General features: G+C 43.9%; 1 protein-coding gene across 1 annotated transcript; it reads left to right on the plus strand.

Moving 5' to 3' along the window:
* Nucleotides 1–285: 285 nt before the first annotated feature.
* On the plus strand, nucleotides 286–18,587 carry si:ch73-364h19.1. Its single transcript, XM_034190931.1, has 5 exons — nucleotides 286–513; nucleotides 954–1,063; nucleotides 8,984–9,073; nucleotides 10,156–10,329; nucleotides 17,047–18,587. The coding sequence occupies exons 1-5, from the start codon at nucleotides 438–440 to the stop codon at nucleotides 17,218–17,220; spliced, it is 624 nt and encodes a 207-aa protein (XP_034046822.1). The 5' UTR covers nucleotides 286–437; the 3' UTR covers nucleotides 17,221–18,587.
* Nucleotides 18,588–18,898: the final 311 nt, after the last annotated feature.

The following is an 18,898-nucleotide window of genomic DNA, read 5'->3' on the forward strand; positions in this document are numbered from 1 at the left end:
TTGCATTTTCGGGCTCTTTGTGTGCACAGACTCGCCTCAGGATGGGACCCCTGGCGTTTCCAGGGCAACGGGACTCCATATCAGGCATCCAGTGTTAATGTGCTTCTTATACAAGGTCCTTTATGACAAGTCAAATCATAATAAAATAAAATAATAAAAAAAATTAAAATAAATTTAACATGTGACACCTAAAAGTTTGAGTTTCGATTTTTTTTTTTTTTTCTGTGTGACGCGAGTCAGCGTCACGAGCAGTTACGTCACGGGCTCCGGAGCGGCCGTGCGGCGGGACGCGCGCGCTCACGCGGCGTGTTTACCGGGTGGAGTTTGATCGAGCGCATGTAGGCTGTCACGCTGTCCGGAACAGAACGCAGAGTGAAGAAGAGCCGCTACGAGGACAATGTTTGACTTGAGGTCGGTGCGTCGATCAGTTCACAGACATGTCCACCACTGAAAGTCCCACTCGTCCCTCCTCACAGCTGACTCCGGATCAGTTCATCGTGGTCGCTGCTTCTTGTAAGTAAACACCACATTTGACTTAAAAGTCGATTTTACACGGTGTTCTTGCGTGGAATATGTATGATCTTTAATGAGAAACACGTTTTTTCATATTATTTTACCAAAATAACTTTTATTATTTATTGCTATTTTAGAATTTTTATTTATTTATTTATTTATTTTAATATTTGCTCTTTATCCAGAGTGAACCAGATTAGTTTTATTTCCTAAATTTGGTGACATGTGTAATAAATGATAGAATCTGTCATATTTATTCTGTGATAGAAAAGTGTGGACTTTAAACAGTAAGAACAATCAAGTTTGCATATTTATGACACATGTTTACAACTCATTCCATAACCAGTGATCCCCTCCAAAAAAAAAAAAAAGAAAAAAGAAAAGAAATGATGTCAGCGAATATTGTAGCAAACATTCTTTTCTCCCCTGTTTTCAAACAGTTTCTTCTCTGGCGTTCTTCGTGGTCATTGTGGTGCTGGTGTCCATTGTTTACCGCAAAGATCCCCAGTGCTGCAGACTGGGCTCCTATCAGGGATCACATGGAGATATGGTGAGCACTAATGAAAACAGCACTGACCGAGTGCCTTTGTGCCTGTTCTAACAGAAATGACCTGTATGTTCCACTTCTGATAACGCTGCACCGTTTGAGTTCACAGCGAGAAGGACCCGAGTGCATCCAGAGGAACACCATTCGGAAGTGTCACATTCAATTTGCACGACCGTGAGACAAAGACGAGAAAATAAACTTGATATGATCGTTGTCGGGCGTCAGTTGAAATTGCTGCTCTTCAGAAATATCTGGGAACGTCACAGTAACGCTAATGGAATTGGACAGAAGTAGCACTCGTGGTGGCACACGGTCATTTTAGTTCAGCATCTCAATGCAGATTGTGCTTTTGGGTCAAAAGGTAAAGCAAAAGCATTGGAATGGGAAGAAACCAGAGCACACAGACGCAAACACAGGGAGAACATGCAAACTCCACAAAGAGACGACCAGGCAGGAAGTGATCGTAGGGCCATCTTGCTGTGAGGCAACAATGTGAAACACTGAGCCACCATCCCACCCACGATCAATTCTCATAATTGAAAAAAAGATGCTGCCACACAAGAAAAAAAAAACCTATATATATATAATCTAAAAAAAGATATATAATTTTTGGTGGGGGGGGGGGGGTGTCATGCCTCAGTCCCACCTAGTTGGGGCATGCCTTCAACGCACCAAACTAGGGATAGACCGATAATCGGCTTGGCCGATTATTGGCTGATTATCGGCCATGCCAGGTATCGCATCTGCCAATTATCATCTTATTCCTACAGAGCTCCCAGAGGGATTATCGGCCAATGCAGATTATCGGCCCAGTTCATTATCATCTGTCCCAACACCAAACCAAGTCATAACCCCCGTTCACCTGAAGGTAGATCAGCATCTGCAAAACAACATGATTTTTAATGTTTTTTCAGCAAGCTCACCAGGTATTCAATGTTAATGTTACCCCGATACAGCTGATTTAACGCAATGATAGAGTTTATTTGACACTATTAGGAGTGGGACCAAATGAAGGCCTGGCAGGAACTGCAGCAACAGTTTACCAATGCAGCAACCTTTAGGGAATCGGTGGATACCTTGATTGGGGCACTTGAGAAGCTGAGTCAGAAATCAATGTGTCTGGGATTCTGTTTGTCCTCAATAAAGCCTAAGATCCAGGCTTTTACTGACTTCCTGGACTCGGCCAACAGAAGTGTATCTGTATGTGGCAGAAATGTTGAGCTTGTAAAGATATTCACTTATCTCTGCAGTGACATTCATGTCTCTGGGTCCTCAGCCTTTGAGTTCAATAGATGTGTGGGAAAACCTCATGGAATCATGAGATCCTTGGACAGAGGTGTTTGACAATGCTGATGAGTTCATGAACCAAGCAGGTTTTTTACCGTCTCATTTTATTGTGACACAAAATGTATGGTGGCCATCTCAGCTAATAGGCTTTGAAAAAGGAACAGTCTGCACCGTCTTTCATGGTTAGTTATCATGTTAGAGGGTAACAGGTCTTAGGGACCTTGACCTTGTTTGACTATTACTTTCAAGGTAAAGTATTCAACATGGTCAAAACTATTCCATTTATTAATCGTATTACGTCAACCGCAGGCCCAACCCCTTATCCGCATTGTGACACCAGATGAGGTAGGGAATTGCCTGTTGGGGTGAAAAACAGTAGGGACCTTGTGCGCCCTGTGGCTGCTGCAGTAACCATGAAGGCCCAACAGGAACCCTGAACATGAGACGGCTGATGAGGCTCTCGTGAAACAAGAAGTCCTCAACAGTAGATCAGGCAGAGGGGATGATGGCTTGTAACCCAACGGCTATGAAGGTTGCAGCAGAACCTCAAATATTGATTGTCTGGGATTTCCCAACCATCAGACCAGGCTAAGGATCTATCAAGAACCCTGTTTTCAACGCACAGGCGTCTCTACATCGACCCTGGATGTAGATTTCCCGTTCAGGGATCAATCAAGAGACAATCTTCCTTGCCACCAAGGGATTGCCATGACGACATTTACCTCAACCAATAGTAATTTGCAACACTTCCAAATTGGAGCAAATTTAACCTGTGACCCCTGCACAAACTGAAATTGACCTTTGTCACCATTTTTTTCCATTTTTACCTCATAACTCCATAACATTCAATCACGGAGAGTCCAAACTATACCTTTTTGGAATGCCTCAGATCAGACAGACAACGTGGGATACTTTTCAACATGATTGGACTATTTTTACACATTGACTCCTGTATGATCTTTCATTGACTTCTGCCTGGCGAGAGTTACCACCCTGGGGTGGTCACTATACATTTTTATGTAGGCCATGGATTGTAAATGTCGTTTAGTCCCTTAAGTGGTACCAATTAGGTCAAAACTGGCTTCTGGCTCATGGACTAAATATCTTTGCAGGAGAACAAAGATCCAAGTCTTTAGGGTCCTGGTGCTTCCAGTTTTACTATGTAATTGTCAGACTTGGACACTAACCAGTGGCCTAAGGAGATGACTGGATGTCTTTGGTACTAGGTCTCTCTGGAGGATCCTTTCCCAAAGGGATCCTGGGTGGTTTCCTTGTCTCTTGGATGCAGTGATGCCTCACACTAGGATTGACTTGGCTTGTTAGAAATGGCTGTGATCTATTTAAAGCTCTAGTGGGTCATTTGGATTAGTATCATTATTAGTTCTTCAGACTGCACTTGTCTGGAGGTGGATAATGTTCCTCAGCTGAAGGATGAAAAGGTGAATAGGAAATGCAAACACATTTCAGCGCTCCCTTTGGGCCACATCCTGGCTGCTTCCTCTTCCTGGATTGTTTCTCACCTCTGTGAAGCTGGATCGTTATCTCTGGACTCCCTCCCTAACAGACAGACAGGAAGCTCCATTCAGCTGTGGTTTTGGTGGAGGAGATTTCGAGAATCTCGCTGATATACGCTGAGCCGTTTGACTACCAGCTGCATCCAGTCACTGTGTGGGGGCGATAAGACAACAACGGCAAAATAATGAACAAACTGTCAGTTCAGGAGTCCAGCCTGTACACTGCAAAACACTAAATCTAGCGCAGTACATCTGTCTCTTTTCATTTAACAAGTCAAATTTCAGCGAGCTATAAGTACTGGTTTTTAGATCTGCTTCTTAAAAATCAGCTTAAGTGAAAAAGTCTTGGAAACATCTGGCTTTGAATCATATTGTGATTTTTAAGATGTTGTGCTGATTGTAAGAAATGCAACTCTTCCTAATTTTACACTCTAAAAAAGTACGAGGTCTGTTAGAAAAGTATCCGACCTTATTATTTTTTTCAAAAACCATATGGATTTGAATCACGTGTGATTACATCAGACATGCTTGAACCCTCGTGGGCATGCGAGAGTTTTTTCACGCCTGTCGGTTACGTCATTCGCCTGTGGGCAGTCTTTGAGTGAGGAGTCGCCCACCCTCTCATCGATTTTTTCATTGTTTAGGAATGGCTCAGAGACTGCTGCTTTGTTTGATCAAAATTTTTTCAAAACTGTAAGGCACAACTGAGTGGACACCATTCGATAAATTCAGCTGGTTTTCAGTAAAAATTTTAATGGCTGATGAGAGATTTTGGTCTGGTAGTGTCGCTTTAAGGACGGCCCACGGTGCCTGACGGCGATCTGCGCTTCGAGGCGGCAGCGTCTCACCGTTTCAAGTTGAAAACTTCCACATTTCAGGCTCTGTTGACCCAGTAAGTCATCAGAGAACAGAGAACTTTCAGAAGAAGTCGGCATGAGGAGTTTATTCGGACATTCCATTGTTAACGGACATTTTGTAATGAAATAACGTGCGGGCAGAGTCGCATGTCGGGCCGGACCCGACCGCGGGGGGTCGCGACAGAAAAAACACCTCCATTGGAAACCTTAACGGGCAAGATGGAACATGCCCAAGCTGTTAAACAATTTCTCAGTTACTCACTTGTTGAAAGCCATCAAAAGCAGCCTGAATTTTACAAATGGTTTTCAACACGGAGGTGTTTTTCTTGTCGCGGCGCACACAGATTTGCCGAGTCGTCACGGAAATGACTCAGCGAATTTGCGTGCACGGCTTTCATTAAAAAATGTCCTTAAACAGTGGAATGTCCGCATAAAGTCCACATGCCGGCCTCTTCTGAATCTTCTCTGTTCTCTCACGACGTCCTGGGTGAATTAAGCCTTAGGATTTCAATTTGTACACTTCACTTTGTTGAATTTTGAGGGTTACGTCAAAACTACTTAACAGATTGTCACCAAATTTTCACCACACATTGGTATTAGGCCATGGAAGATTTCACTGAATTTGAGAGGTGATCTGGATCTGAATTCTGGATCAGGATTTCAATTTGTATGCTACATTTTGTTGAATTTTGAAGATTATGTCAAAACTACTTAACAAATTGTCACCAAATTTTCACCACACATTGGTGTTAGGCCCTGGAAGACTCCATTAAATTTTGGAGGTGATCTGGATCTGGATTCTGGATCAGGATTTCACTTTGTAGACTTTTAAGGATTACGTCAAAACTACATGACGGATACGACATTACGATGTAAAACCAAGATCAGGAAGGCACTATTTTGTTTCAGCTTGTGAATTAAATATCAGATTGCAACATCTTGATCAGTCAGATCATTCTGGATCAGTATGCAATTATTACATTGTGTTGTGGAGTTCGGATCCATGTAAAGTCCGGGCCACGAGGTGAATCACATATGTTTTATTTTGAGTCCTCGTCAACCCTGGGCAGATGTAAGAAATCTCTGATTGCTCTTGTTTTTTTTGTTTTTTTTTGTCTTTTTGTGTTTCAGGATGAGACAAAGCTGTGTGTAAGATTTTTCTCCCATATTTTTTCCATGACTGCATTTAAATCTTTTAACATGTATATCTTTTATATTTTAGGATTTTTTTTTAAAAAAAAAGATCTATAATAATACTTTTTTATGACAAAATATTTGAGTGCAAGGTTAAAAGATATTGCTGGAATTTATGGTTATGATTTACTGGTGAGTTAAGCAAAGGATAATCGACAAATCAGATAACAGTCAATGCACCAATAAAGAATTGTTGGCGTAATTGATGAATCAAAAAAATAATCGCTAGATTAATCGATTATAAAATGATCATTTGCAGCCCTGTTTGAGATGTGCGTGTGTGTGAGGAAACGTGTTTTTGTATTTCTTATGATGAGACGTGGAATCAGATTTCAAAGGAAGCACAAACACTCGAGTCTTTTCATGCTGTCGACTTCATCGTCACATAGCTTTCACTTTGCAGTGTGAATAGTGGACAGACCCACTGTGGGTGTTGGGTAGACGCGGGACAATGGAGCTCCTTTAGGTTGCGGCTGTGAAAAAGGCACGCCGTGATGGGGTCCTCCCCTGACTTCAACACCAATTTTACACGGTTGTGCTTTTTCACACTGGCTGCCTCAGTGGCAGGAGACAAAGAGAAGTTGCCTTTTTTCCCTCTTTCCTGAAGACTTTTTTTTTGCCCCTTAAAAGTACAAACCAGCGAAGGAACGTGACCTCTGACATCACCTATTCTTTGTCATCTCTCCCTGAAATGATGTCAAAGGTCACTAGTGATGTCATTGTTTGAACTGGCCTGAGAAAACAAGATATTTCATATTTTAATACAGTCTTCTGTTATGCTGGACGTTTGTTGAGAATGTTACAGCAAAAGCGCTCCAAATATGTAGGGTTTCAATTTCAGTCAGCCAAAAAAAAACGTGCACTGGAGCGCGCTCATTAGAGCTGTACCTGCTGCATGTTACGACGAGTACAGAGACAATAAACGGACCACACGGTGTGTTTTGTAGCCCAAGGACTCGCGTGACACAGCAGGGCTGCATTGTTCTGCAGACAAAGAAGTCTCATTTAGACGTGAGACAGTTACCTTGTCCTTTATTCTTTTTTTTTAAACATTTCAGCATCTCATACAGTGAGACTTGACGGGTCTTTTTTAGAAGGGGTGGGACTGGGAGGAGACGTAGTAGTCAGAGGGTGGCCGTTTTATTGATGAAGTAATTTATGACACCGCTAAACCAGCCAGTGGTTGCAGTGATTAAATAAGGCATGGAAATTGGTTAGTTAGGCAGAAAGTAGTGGATTTCTGACAAATTGCAGTTTGTCAACATTAAAAAAAAAGTGTTGAAATACATAATCCTGTTGACATTTGCATAGACATATTGACATGAATAAGTTGTTAGCCCGCCTGAACCAAACCAACTAATTCACCCATCCAAGTAATTGAAGGACAAATTCCAAAATTGAAAATGAAATTAATTAAAATGCAGGGGCAATGGCCAAGTGGTTAGTGCACTTGGTTTTAGTGTGGAAGGTTCACAGTTCAAACCCCAGTCCTGCCACATTTCTCCATGTAATGTGGAGTTGTGTCAGGAAGGGCATCTGGAGTAAATCTTGCGCCATTTCAACATGCAGCTCCACCTCAGATTTGCTCTGGTAACCCCGACTGCAACCAAGGGAGCAACCAAAGGGACTTACTTTAATAAATGAATTAAAAATCACACGTAATGCACTGTATTCTGCCAGCCCATACATGACAATATGAACATTGTGCTGTTTCAGGAACCAGATTGAACACTGAACTTCCCATGTTATGGCTAAAAACCTCAAAATTGAAATTCAAGCAATGAACCTCAAGAACAGATTTTACTCTTAAAATACCCAATTTTACTCTTAATCCATACCCTAGTGTCTTTGACATTTGAAGTTGCATCAGGTTGGGCATCCATTGTAAATGGTAAATGGACTGCATTTATATAGCGCTTTTCCATCTGCATCAGACACTCAAAGCGCTTTACACATCAATGCCTCACATTCACCCAATGTGAGGCTGCTGCTATGCAAGGCGCCCACTACACACCAGGAGCAACTAGGGGATTAAGGATCTTGCCCAAGGTCTCTTAGTGATTTTCCAGTCAGGCTGGGATTTGAACTGAGGATCCTCTGGTCTCAAGCCCAACGCTTAACCAATAGACAATCACCTCCCCAATTGTAAAACTTGTACCAAATCTATTTTATTTATTTATTTATTTTAGATGGACAGAAATATTGGTTTTGATCTTTGATCCAGATGAAGTGACCCCTGAATGTATCTCTGTAATCACTGATGCTGGTAAGCAAGTTTGAGACACCAAAATATTATTTGTTTAGATTTTCATTCCTCCTTGGAATTTGTAATAAAGGTTATGAACCCTTACATTAAGAACAATGCTGTTATTTGTTAACTGTGTATGATGAAGTTGATACACAAATAACCCAAAGTCAAGAAAGTGAAAAGTTAGCTTCCAAAGGTTGCCAGTTTTAGAAATCCAAGATGGCGGCCATAATAATCTTTGAAGGAAAAAACAAAACAAAAAAACCCAAACAAAAACAAAATAAAACATGTTTTAGGATTCTGTGTGTCATAAGCTTTCTAAAAATGTATAGTTTACCAAACCTCAAGAAAAACTTTAACAAACATACGCAAGGAACCTGACTATCTCCCAGTATCTTGGTTACAGCTGAGATTATAAATTTAATTTGTGTCTTAAATTACTCAGAGACCCCAAGTTATTATTTGTTTTTATGGGAAAAAATTAATTCCCTTTTAAGTGACTGGAAAAATGTTTGTCAAACATCCCCTCCCTGTATTTCAACACCATTTTTAAAAATTAATTAATTAACTAATTAATTTAAGGCAAACTTAAGAGAATGTGTAGACTGGAGTTAATGTAATACCTCAGGAATCTTTCATTTTGCAGAGGCACAAAATCAAGAAGCACCAAAATCAAGAATATACAACAGATTCAAAATGTGTATTTTTATTTATTTATTTATTTTGGTGGGATGGGGGGGACGCCATCAGAAAAATTAGCCTGAAGATCAGAATTTCTGTCACACTTCTCCTTCTGAAGTCTCCAGTGCTGCTTGTTTTACAGGATGCTCCTCTTCAGTACTACAGCAGCAGACAAACTCTGGTGGCATCACCCGGTTTTGAGCAAAGTGCGACTGTAGATGACGGCACTCAGGTGAGAGCGCCCATCAGAACATCAGCATTTTATTGGCAGCTGCCATGCAAAGTAACAGTGACGTATTCTGCTGCACTAAAGGTCCTCACACGCCTGTCAAAGTGATTGTTATACTGAAGAGAAGCTGGATTAACAACAGAAATGTTAGTCACAATCCAGACCTTTTTTGCTAATCTAGTTTGTGTAAAATGTACTTTTTGAACACTTTTTTTTTTTAGTTGGTTATGAAAAAAAATTCTATGTGCTTTGCCAAGAAGGAAAATAATGCGAATTTTCTAAAGTGCTAAAAAGTTTGCACAAAGTTGCTTTTTCGATTGGTGTGGTGTATCGTATTTCACAAAGGTTTCATTCTGTATACAGAATAATAATCTCTATATGGGGAAAGCGTTGAACTTGTACAGATGTTCACTTATTTTGGCAGTGCCATTCGTGTCTTTGTGTCTTTGGGTCTTTGGGTTGTGGTTGTGTCCGGTTTTAGATTGAACTCCATCATTTTCAGTAACTGTTTTGAAGTCATCCAAAAGTACTGAGACCACAAGTGATTCAAAGTATTCCAAATATATTATCCTACACAACTCTGCCAGTCTTATTGTCTTATGGTTGTGAGACTGACACTAGCCATTGATCTAAGGTGACGACTGGATGTCTTTAGTGCAAGGTCTTTGTAGAGGATCCTTGGGTCTCACTGGGAAAGACTTTATATCAAAGAATGGTAATTTAGAGAGACTCAGATAAGTCGTACCGCTGGTATTGTGGGGGAATAACAAGTATGACATTTGGTGTTTCTCTGGGCGCGATCCAATGCACAGGTGCCTCAGTACTGAGGACCCCAGCAACTGGAAAACCCAAGAGGATGCTCTTGAATTACCTGGCTGTGATAGAAGGGAGCTACTTTCAGGACCTAGCTGTCTACCTAAGGGGTTGACATCCAGGACCCAAACTGGTTCCATAGTGTGGTGGATGCAGCAACACGTGGTACCAGTTTGTGTTCTCACTCTTGACTTGACCTGACCTAGCCTGAGTAAATCTGTAGTACAGCAAAGCTTCTGTTTTGCAAGTTTCTCAATGTGTTTTTCCCCCAGCCGGCTGGTCAGCTCTTCTACGTTGGCGTGCCCTCAAGCTACAGTCTGCCAGCGCTGGAGGCCCCCCTGCCGAGGCTCCCCACCTATGAGAGTGTACGAAAAAAGGACAGACAGAGGCAGATCCACATGATGATTGCAGACCGCTTTGGTCTCAATGGACCCAGTATAAATGAGGTAGGGTCATTTAAGGTTTAGGGACCTGACATCATGCCATGCTTCAGCTTATGAAGGTGTTTTTACTCCAGAAGAGCTTTACAACAATGATTGTATTATGTATGCTGTTCATCAGAATACATAATACATGTTGAATTTTTCTGGTGGACACGTTTCAAGGTTTTACGGTGTTGATCTTTTGCTGAGCTTTTCACTCGCATAATGGTTGAGCACACAAGGTAATGGGAAAAAGGTACGTCAGACATAATTAAAGCCTGTATCCTGAGTGCAAACAGCTCTGTGCCCCGTCTTCTGCTGCTTTTTCTTTGACCTGCCCTCCCTTTGCTTATTTAAACAGTCCCTGGCATGACGGCCCATCTCTTGTGCACACACACAAACAGAACACATATTCACGCACAGTTCTTTCAACTGTCACTGATGCTGAAAAATTCAAATGACAGCCCCTTAATTCACCCTCACTACCTTGTGACCCAAGGCAGGAAAATATTAAAACTTTACAGCCGGGTATGCGAGCATTGTGCAGGTCAAACGGGGTTGGGGGTTGCTCTTGTCGCTTGAGGGTCCCCAAGCAATTAAAAGATCAGATAACTCAATCTGGTGACCAGGTATTGAATCTGAAGAAAAACATTCTCAAGTAGCCAACATGAAGACACCAAATTCATATTTGCACATTAATTGACAATGCAAATAGTCTGCATTAACCCACGGTGACCTGGGTAAAACGTTGACAGTCTTACCATTGACAAGTGATGGTTTTCTGCAGAAGGCTTTTCCAAAGTTGAGTGATTTTGACTTTTGACCCAATAAACAATAGGCTTCTTGTGGTCCCCATGCCTAACACGCATATCAAGTTTGGTGACAATCAGGCAGTTAGGAGAGATGTTATTGTTCTCAAAAGATTTTTTTTTTACCAAGTATGGCCCAGGGACTTTGACCATTGCTTTTTGAAGCAAAAGCAAACAAACTTCTTGGAGTCTATATACTAATAGAGCCTCCAGGAATTTGTGATGCCAGGATTTCAAGGATTAATTCAACAAATAATTCAACCAATATATGCATATGTATAGAGAGATAGATGGATAGATCCATCTATTTCTCTATATAGAGAATAAATTGATACACTTTTACTCTGTAGCTTGTAGTTCCAAAAACAATGAGATAGGCTTTAGATTTATAGGGACAAAGTATAAACATGCTCACGTTTACCTTGACAATTGCCTGATGCATCTTCTTTGCACATAGTCTAGACAGAATTCATGAAAAGTGGCTTTTAACTTGTTCAAATGGTCCATTTCATGGAAAAATAGCAAACCAAGCTAACATTTTTTTTTAGCTTCTAAATGGACTAGAAATGTACACGGAAGATAAACAACAAATGTTAAATAAAGCATTCAACGGTTCTAAGTGTATTCCTGCATAACATCATGTCAAAAATTATATTACTCTTAAAATGTTGAACAAACACAATGAACATCTTAATTTGTCACTTCTATGTGTTCTATGCCATTTCATTAAGACGTTATAACTAATGTTTGTAATTTATTGATTTAAGAGTGGTCACGGAATTCCATTTATGAGTAACAAACTACTAACAAATGGTGCATGTATTCTGATGTCCAGGGTATGTTTTTAAAACCATGACCAACACATAAATGACCATAAAACCAAAAGTCAAATTAGACCAAAATAAGAATTAAAGACAAATATTCAACATCCACATAACAACAACATGCATGTTTGTTGCTGAGAGAACACATAGTTTATGTCCAAAATTGATCATGTCCTGCTGCTTTTGCTTTTCTTCAACATGATAAACTTGATATGTGGAAACATTAAAACTGAGGCAGTAATATAACATCACATTGCACATGCTGGACAACATCATTAGCAAAGAACATTGGTTGAAACATTGAAATACTACGAAATTTTGCTTATTTACGTATACATTTCTAAGTACCTTTTTCCAATGAAAATTTTTAAATTTGAGCTTAGTATCCATTTTTCCAAGATTCAGGAGAGTTTATTCCATCCAAAAAGAGTGGATACCAACTTCTACTCCAAAATGCCGCTTCCTGAAAAAAAAAATGATGGTAAGTGTTCTTGTCTAAGAGAGTTCATCAGCGCTGTAATTTTGGACAGTTGCTGTTCTTCTCCTCCAAGGTGATATGAAGACGGCGGATGTTTTGCAGCTATGCAACACATCAAATATTCCAGACATGTTTAACAGTCTCACACAATAATGGGTCAATGAGAGAGTACCCGTCCAGCAGGTTGTACAACCTCTCTCGTCCTGAGCGCGAATCAATGGAGACCTACATCCGGGACTCCTTAGCTGCCGGGTTGATCCGGAACTCCACCTCCCCGATGGGTGCAGGTTTCTTTTTCGTGGGCAAAAAGGACGGCGGACTACAGAGGGCTGAACGAAGTCACGGTTCACAATCGATACCCGCTGCCTCTGCTAGATTCTGTGTTCACGCCCTTGCATGGAGCCCAAATCTTCACCAAACTAGATCTTAGGAATGCGTATCACCTGGTTCGGATCCAGAAGGGAGACGAGTGGAAGATGGCATTTAACACCCCGTTAGGTCACTTTGAGTACCTGGTCATGCCGTTCGGCCTCACTAATGCACCCGCGACGTTCCAGGCATTGGTTAATGACGTCTTGCGGGACTTCCTGCACCGGTTCGTCTTCGTATATCTGGACGACATCCTCATCTTCTCCCCGGATCCTGAGACTCATGTGCAGCATGTACGTCAGGTCCTGCAGCAGTTGTTGGAGAACCGGTTGTTTGTGAAGGGCGAGACGTGCGAGTTCTACCGTACTTCTTTGTCCTTCCTGGGGTTCATCATCTCCTCCAACTCTGTCGCACCCGATCCGGCCAAGGTAGCGGCGGTGAGAGATTGGCCCCAACCGACAAGCCGTAGGAAGCTGCAACAGTTCCTCGGCTTTGCAAATTTCTACAGGAGGTTTATTAAGGCTATAGCCAGGTAGTTAGCCCCCTGACGGCCCTGACCTCCACTAAAGTCCCCTTCACCTGGTCGGATCGGTGCGAAGCCGCGTTTAAGGAGTTGAAACGTCGGTTCTCGTCTGCACCCGTTCTGGTGCAGCCCGATCCCAATCGCCAGTTTGTTGTCGAAGTGGATGCCTCTGACTCAGGGATAGGAGCTGTGCTGTCCCAGAGCGGAGAGTCCGATAAGGTTCTCCATCCTTGTGCCTATTTTTCCCGTAGGTTGACCCCGGCAGAGCGGAACTACGACGTCGGCAATTGGGAACTCCTAGCGGTGAAAGAGGCTCTTGAGGAGTGGAGACACCTGTTGGAGGGAGCTACGGTGCCCTTCACGGTTTTCACGGACCACCGGAACCTGGAGTACATCTGGACCGCGAAACATCTGAACCCCAGGCAAGCCCGCTGGTCACTGTTCTTTGGGCGTTTTGACTTCCGGATCACCTACTGCCCCGGGACCAAAAACCAGTGATCTGACGCACTGTCCCGGGTCCACGAAGAGGAAGTCAAGGTCGAGCTGTCAGATCCACCGGAACCCATCATCCCCGAGTCCACTATCGTGGCCGCCCTCACCTGGGATGTGGAGAAGACCGTCCGGGAGGCCCTGGCACGGAACCCGGACTCGGGGACCGGCCCAAAGAACAGACTTTACATCCCACCAGAAGCCAGAGCTGCAGTCCTGGACTTCTGTCACGGATCCAAGTTCTCCTGTCATCCTGGGGTGCGAAGAACCGTGGCAGTGGTCCGGCAGCGCTTCTGGTGGGTGTCTATGGAAGCCGACGTCTGGGAGTACGTCCAGGCCTGCACCACCTGTGCCAGGGGAAAGGCTGACCACCAACGGGCACAGGGACTCCTCCAGCCGTTACCTGTGCCCCACCGCCCCTGGTCCCACATCTGCCTGGACTTCGTCACGGGCCTCCCGCCGTCCCAGGGCATGACCACCATGCTCACGATAGTGGACCGGTTCTCCAAGGCGGCCCACTTCGTGGCCCTTCCGAAGCTCCCGACGGCCCAGGAGACTGCAGACCTCCTGTTCCACCACGTCGTACGTCTGCATGGGATTCCATCCGACGTCATCTCTGACCATGGTCCCCAGTTCTCCTCGCAAGTCTGGAGGAGTTTCTGTAGGGAACTGGGGGTCACCGTGAGCCTCTTGTCCGGGTACCATCCCCAGACTAACGGACAGTTAGAGTGAGCCAACCAGGAATTGGAACAGGCCCTTTGCTGCGTGACCTCAGCACACCCGACGGCCTGGAGCAACCATCTGGCCTGGATCGAGTACTCACACAACATCCAGGTTTCATCTGCCACTGGCCTGTCCCCATTTGAAGTATGTTTGGGGTACCAGCCCCCATTGTTTCCACTTATGGAGGGAGATGTCGGGGTGCCCTCGGTCCAGGCCTATCTGAGGAGGTGCCGTCGGGTGTGGCACTCTGCCCGCTCTGCCCTGCTCAAAGCCCGGACGAGGGCCAAGGCCCATGCAGACCGCCGGCAATCCCCGGCCCCTGCATACCAGCCCGGGCAGGAGGTTTGGCTGTCGACGAAGGACATTCCATTGCAGGTGGAGTCGCAAAAACTAAAAGACCGGTACATCGGCCCCTTCTCCATCCTCAAGGTCCTCAGCCCGGCCGCAGTGAAGCTGAAGCTGCCAGCTTCACTGCGGATTCACCTGGTTTTCCACGTCTCCCGGATCAAGCCTTACCACACCTCTTCCCTCTGCACTCCCGGACCGGCGCCGCCTCCTGTCCGGATCATCGATGGGGAGCCGGCCTGGACAGTGCGTAGGCTCCTGGATGTCCGTCGACGGAGCCGGGGTTTCCAGTATCTGGTGGACTGGGAGGGTTATGGACCCGAAGCACGCTCATGGGTGAAGATGAGCTACATCCTGGACCCGGCCCTCCTGGCCGACTTCTACACCCGTCACCCAGACAAGCCTGGTCGGGTGCCAGGAGGTGCCCGTTGAGGGGGGGTCCTGTTGTGTGGGCCGCTGAAGAGGAGGTACTGCTGGCCCACCACCAGAGGGTGCCCTGCCTGAAGTGCGGGCTTCAGGCACGAGAAGGCGCCGGAGCAACCGGGAGTGACAGCTGTCACTCATCAACAAGCACCAGCTGTCACTCATCATCATCACAACCACATCTCCATAAAAGCCGGGCAGCATCTTCACCTCACTGCCGAGAAATCGTCTATGAATCAGGTAAACACTCAGCCGTGGTTTTGTGCTATACAACTTTCTGAACATTTGCAGGCGTACCTGGAAGCTGGGAGGAGACGACATCTTCGCTCCTCGGATAAGTAGTCTTTCAGGCGCTGCATGTTTTTGTTCCTGTGTGACTGTGCTTAAGAGGTGGAAGTGTTTCCCAGCCTTTCTGACTGTTTGCTGGGTGTTCACGCACCCACCATCACCTGTCTGTTCTTCCTGCCAGCAGTACCCGATCTGACAGCCAGAGGCAGTGGCTCCGGGGTGCTTCAGATCCGGTGGCAGTGGAAAGCGTGTGGGATCCGGCTCTTTTCTGGATGGGCGTCTTCTATCCTCGAGCCTGCCCACACGTCACCGTGACTTATTGACTGTTGATCTCAATTGTGTTGTCTGTTGCTCTGTTGTGCACATTCACAACATTAAATTGTTATATTTTGGCTTATTCCATTGTCCGTTCATTTGCGCCCCCTGTTGTGGGTCCGTGTCCCTACACTTTCACAACACGATCACTGACAAACACAATTCAATGTGGACTTTAGTTTTCAATAAAAATACTGTCCAGTGGTTCAGTAAATACGTCCAACTGAGAGCTTCACCTGCAGAGTAGGTAGCTCTGTGGGGTAGGAGTTGGACTACCAATATATAGAATGGGGTTTGAGTCCAGGTGTGTGCTTCAGGCTACCTGCATTCTTGGACAGGACACCATCTGCATTGTCCCAGTTGACTCTGTTGTAAATGGGTTCCAACCTTGACTGGAGAAGTAACCTATGATGGACATGCATCCCGTCCAGGGGACTTGTCGACTCGTATTTGCTTCATGCAACGGTATTCATAAATAAGCACTGCCTCTATGGGTCTCAGGGTCTATACAGGGCTTACCGTATGTCTTCTGACTTAGGTCCTTTTTCACAATAACAATCTAGTAGCACTTCCATTACTGCAGACTCTGCCCCAACTTGTCTATCAAACCCAAGACACTTGAAGGCCATTGCTTCGGCAGCATGGTGGCCAAGCGGTGAGTGCACTGGTTTTCTGGTTGAAGTCCACCCCTGCCCATTCTCCATGTAATGTGGAGTTGCCTCAGGAAGGGCATCCAGCTTAAAATTGGATCTGCTGTGGCGACCCCCAGTAAAAAGGGAGAAGCCAAAAGAACTTACTTGAAGTCCATTGCGAGGGGTGGCAGTAATTCAGATTTGGAATTCACCAGTTTCCAGCTCAGTACCAGTCTTAGATTTGCAGGTGCTTCATCTTGCCACAACCACACTGCACTCAGCTCGTCAAGGTATTCTACAGTAGGTAGTGTCAATTCTACCTGAAGCTTCAAGGTAGAAACTTTAATGGAAATCATACTCTGATGATTTGCTTAAAATGCTTCTTGGGGTGAACAGGAGGAAACAGCTGAAGCATTAACAGCTACAAACTTGAATAAATGATCACACATTGTTGAATAAAATGAAAGGACAGCTCCATCCTCTCTTCTCTCAAACTTTGTTTGTTTTTATGCAATTCCTGCAGCCACCCCCAACATATGAAGAGAGCATCCGCCAGTCGCTGGAGCTGCCTTACAACATCTTCTCATCCAGCTTGGACATCTCAACCCCTCAGAGTAACTCCACCGACACGCAAAATGAGACACCACATCAAGGCTCCGCCAACCCTGGTACCAACAGCACTGCTCAGCCTGTGTGACACCGAGCAAGAAGCTCAGCTGACTGTGAAAGGAATGAAGTTATAGATTGATCAAAGCTGGCTCATTCACTTCTGCACAAGCTGTTTGGAGACACTGACGAGCAACCAAAGAAGAGCTCCACGCCTCGCAGGACTGGATACATTTGGCTGAATGTTGCAACACTTTGTGACACGGTTTATCGTCAAGCGTGCTGATTTTCTATACTGATGGTTTTCATGATTTTATACTGGTGCAGAATGTTCCTAATAACTGAGGTGGCCGGTACATCATCAAGAAGACAGGGAAAAGGGAGTACAGCATGATCCAAATGGAAACACAACACCAAAAATGGAAGTGATACTTTCAAGTTGGATCGAAGTACTTTATGTGAACTTTGCTCTCTTGTTCTGCTGTTCAGGTTACAGGAAGCTCTTTGTCTGGTTTGCACAGCATCAAAGACCTGTTTTATTACAAATTAAAATCATGCAGAGCATGCATCGAAAACAGAAAAATGAGTTTTTATGTTATGTGATCACAGCTTGTATTTTAGTTTTGAATATTTCGGCAGTGGCTTCTCACATTTTTGGAAAACATTTTATTTCAGTCTTGTGTCTCTAAAATGCTGTGAGGTTTTGTGCACAGCAAAGCTGAGTGAATGTAAAGTGGGAAAAACTGGACACATTCCAACCTCCTTTTCATGATCTGTTGTGTTTTTCCTTTATCACAAGATTACATTTTGTTGCCTCCCATGTCAGCATGCCAAATTCTTGTCCTGTAGGTTGCCACATCCTATGTTTATTTCATTAAAATGATTCTTCAATACTGTTGTAGAGAGGATGACTTCTAACCACCACGTGGTGGTTAGAGGTCATATGGAGGTTAGAGTGTGTGCATGTGAAAGTGACAAGAATAAGAATGAAGACTTTTATGCAGTTATTTTCTACTGTATGTGCAATTTGTTGATATTCATCCATTCCTGTATTTAAGGTCTGCAAAACATGAAAAAAGTTGGGATGGGGCAAGTTATTCTAAGTATAAAGATTAAGTCGTCACTTTTACAGCCAGTTTCTTGAGAGAAATCAGGGACGGATACATGCACATTTGCACATCACTGATTTATGTATTGGGCTTCATTTGTCCATCAATCATTAAGAAATACAAACAGTATGTTGTGGGAAAGAGACAAGTAGAGAAGCTACCAAGACACCCAAACAACTCTGAAGGAGATACGAGTATAGGCTACTGTGGTTCTTGTTGGAGAAACTGTGTAGAATTCAGCTTTTTCTGTTGCATTACCAGTTATGCAGCTTCATAATGAAGTGGTAGAGGAGGATTTTCCAAAAAAAAAAAAAAAAAAAAAAAAAGAACATACAAAACTTCAGCTGCAGATTTCCAAAAGGCACATGGGAAACCTGAGCCTAGGTTTGAACTAATTTCCTGTTTTACAATCCTTCTCTACTACACCCCAACACAAAGCTGGAAATGGGGATACAACAGGCAAATGTTGCCCCATTCCCAGTTTATCTGCTCACATCCACAGAAGCCTCTAATTCTTTCTGAGCTGTCATGGAGGTTTTGGTGGCTTCCCTCACTCATCTCCTTCTACCATGGTCACTTTTTTAAGAACTGCTGATGATACAGATTTACTATACAGTACCATACTGTTTGTATTTCTTCATGATTTATGTAAATGAAGTC

The sequence above is a fragment of the Thalassophryne amazonica genome, chromosome 16 (genome assembly GCF_902500255.1).
Source record: "Thalassophryne amazonica chromosome 16, fThaAma1.1, whole genome shotgun sequence".
Classification (NCBI taxonomy): Eukaryota; Metazoa; Chordata; class Actinopteri; order Batrachoidiformes; family Batrachoididae; genus Thalassophryne; species Thalassophryne amazonica.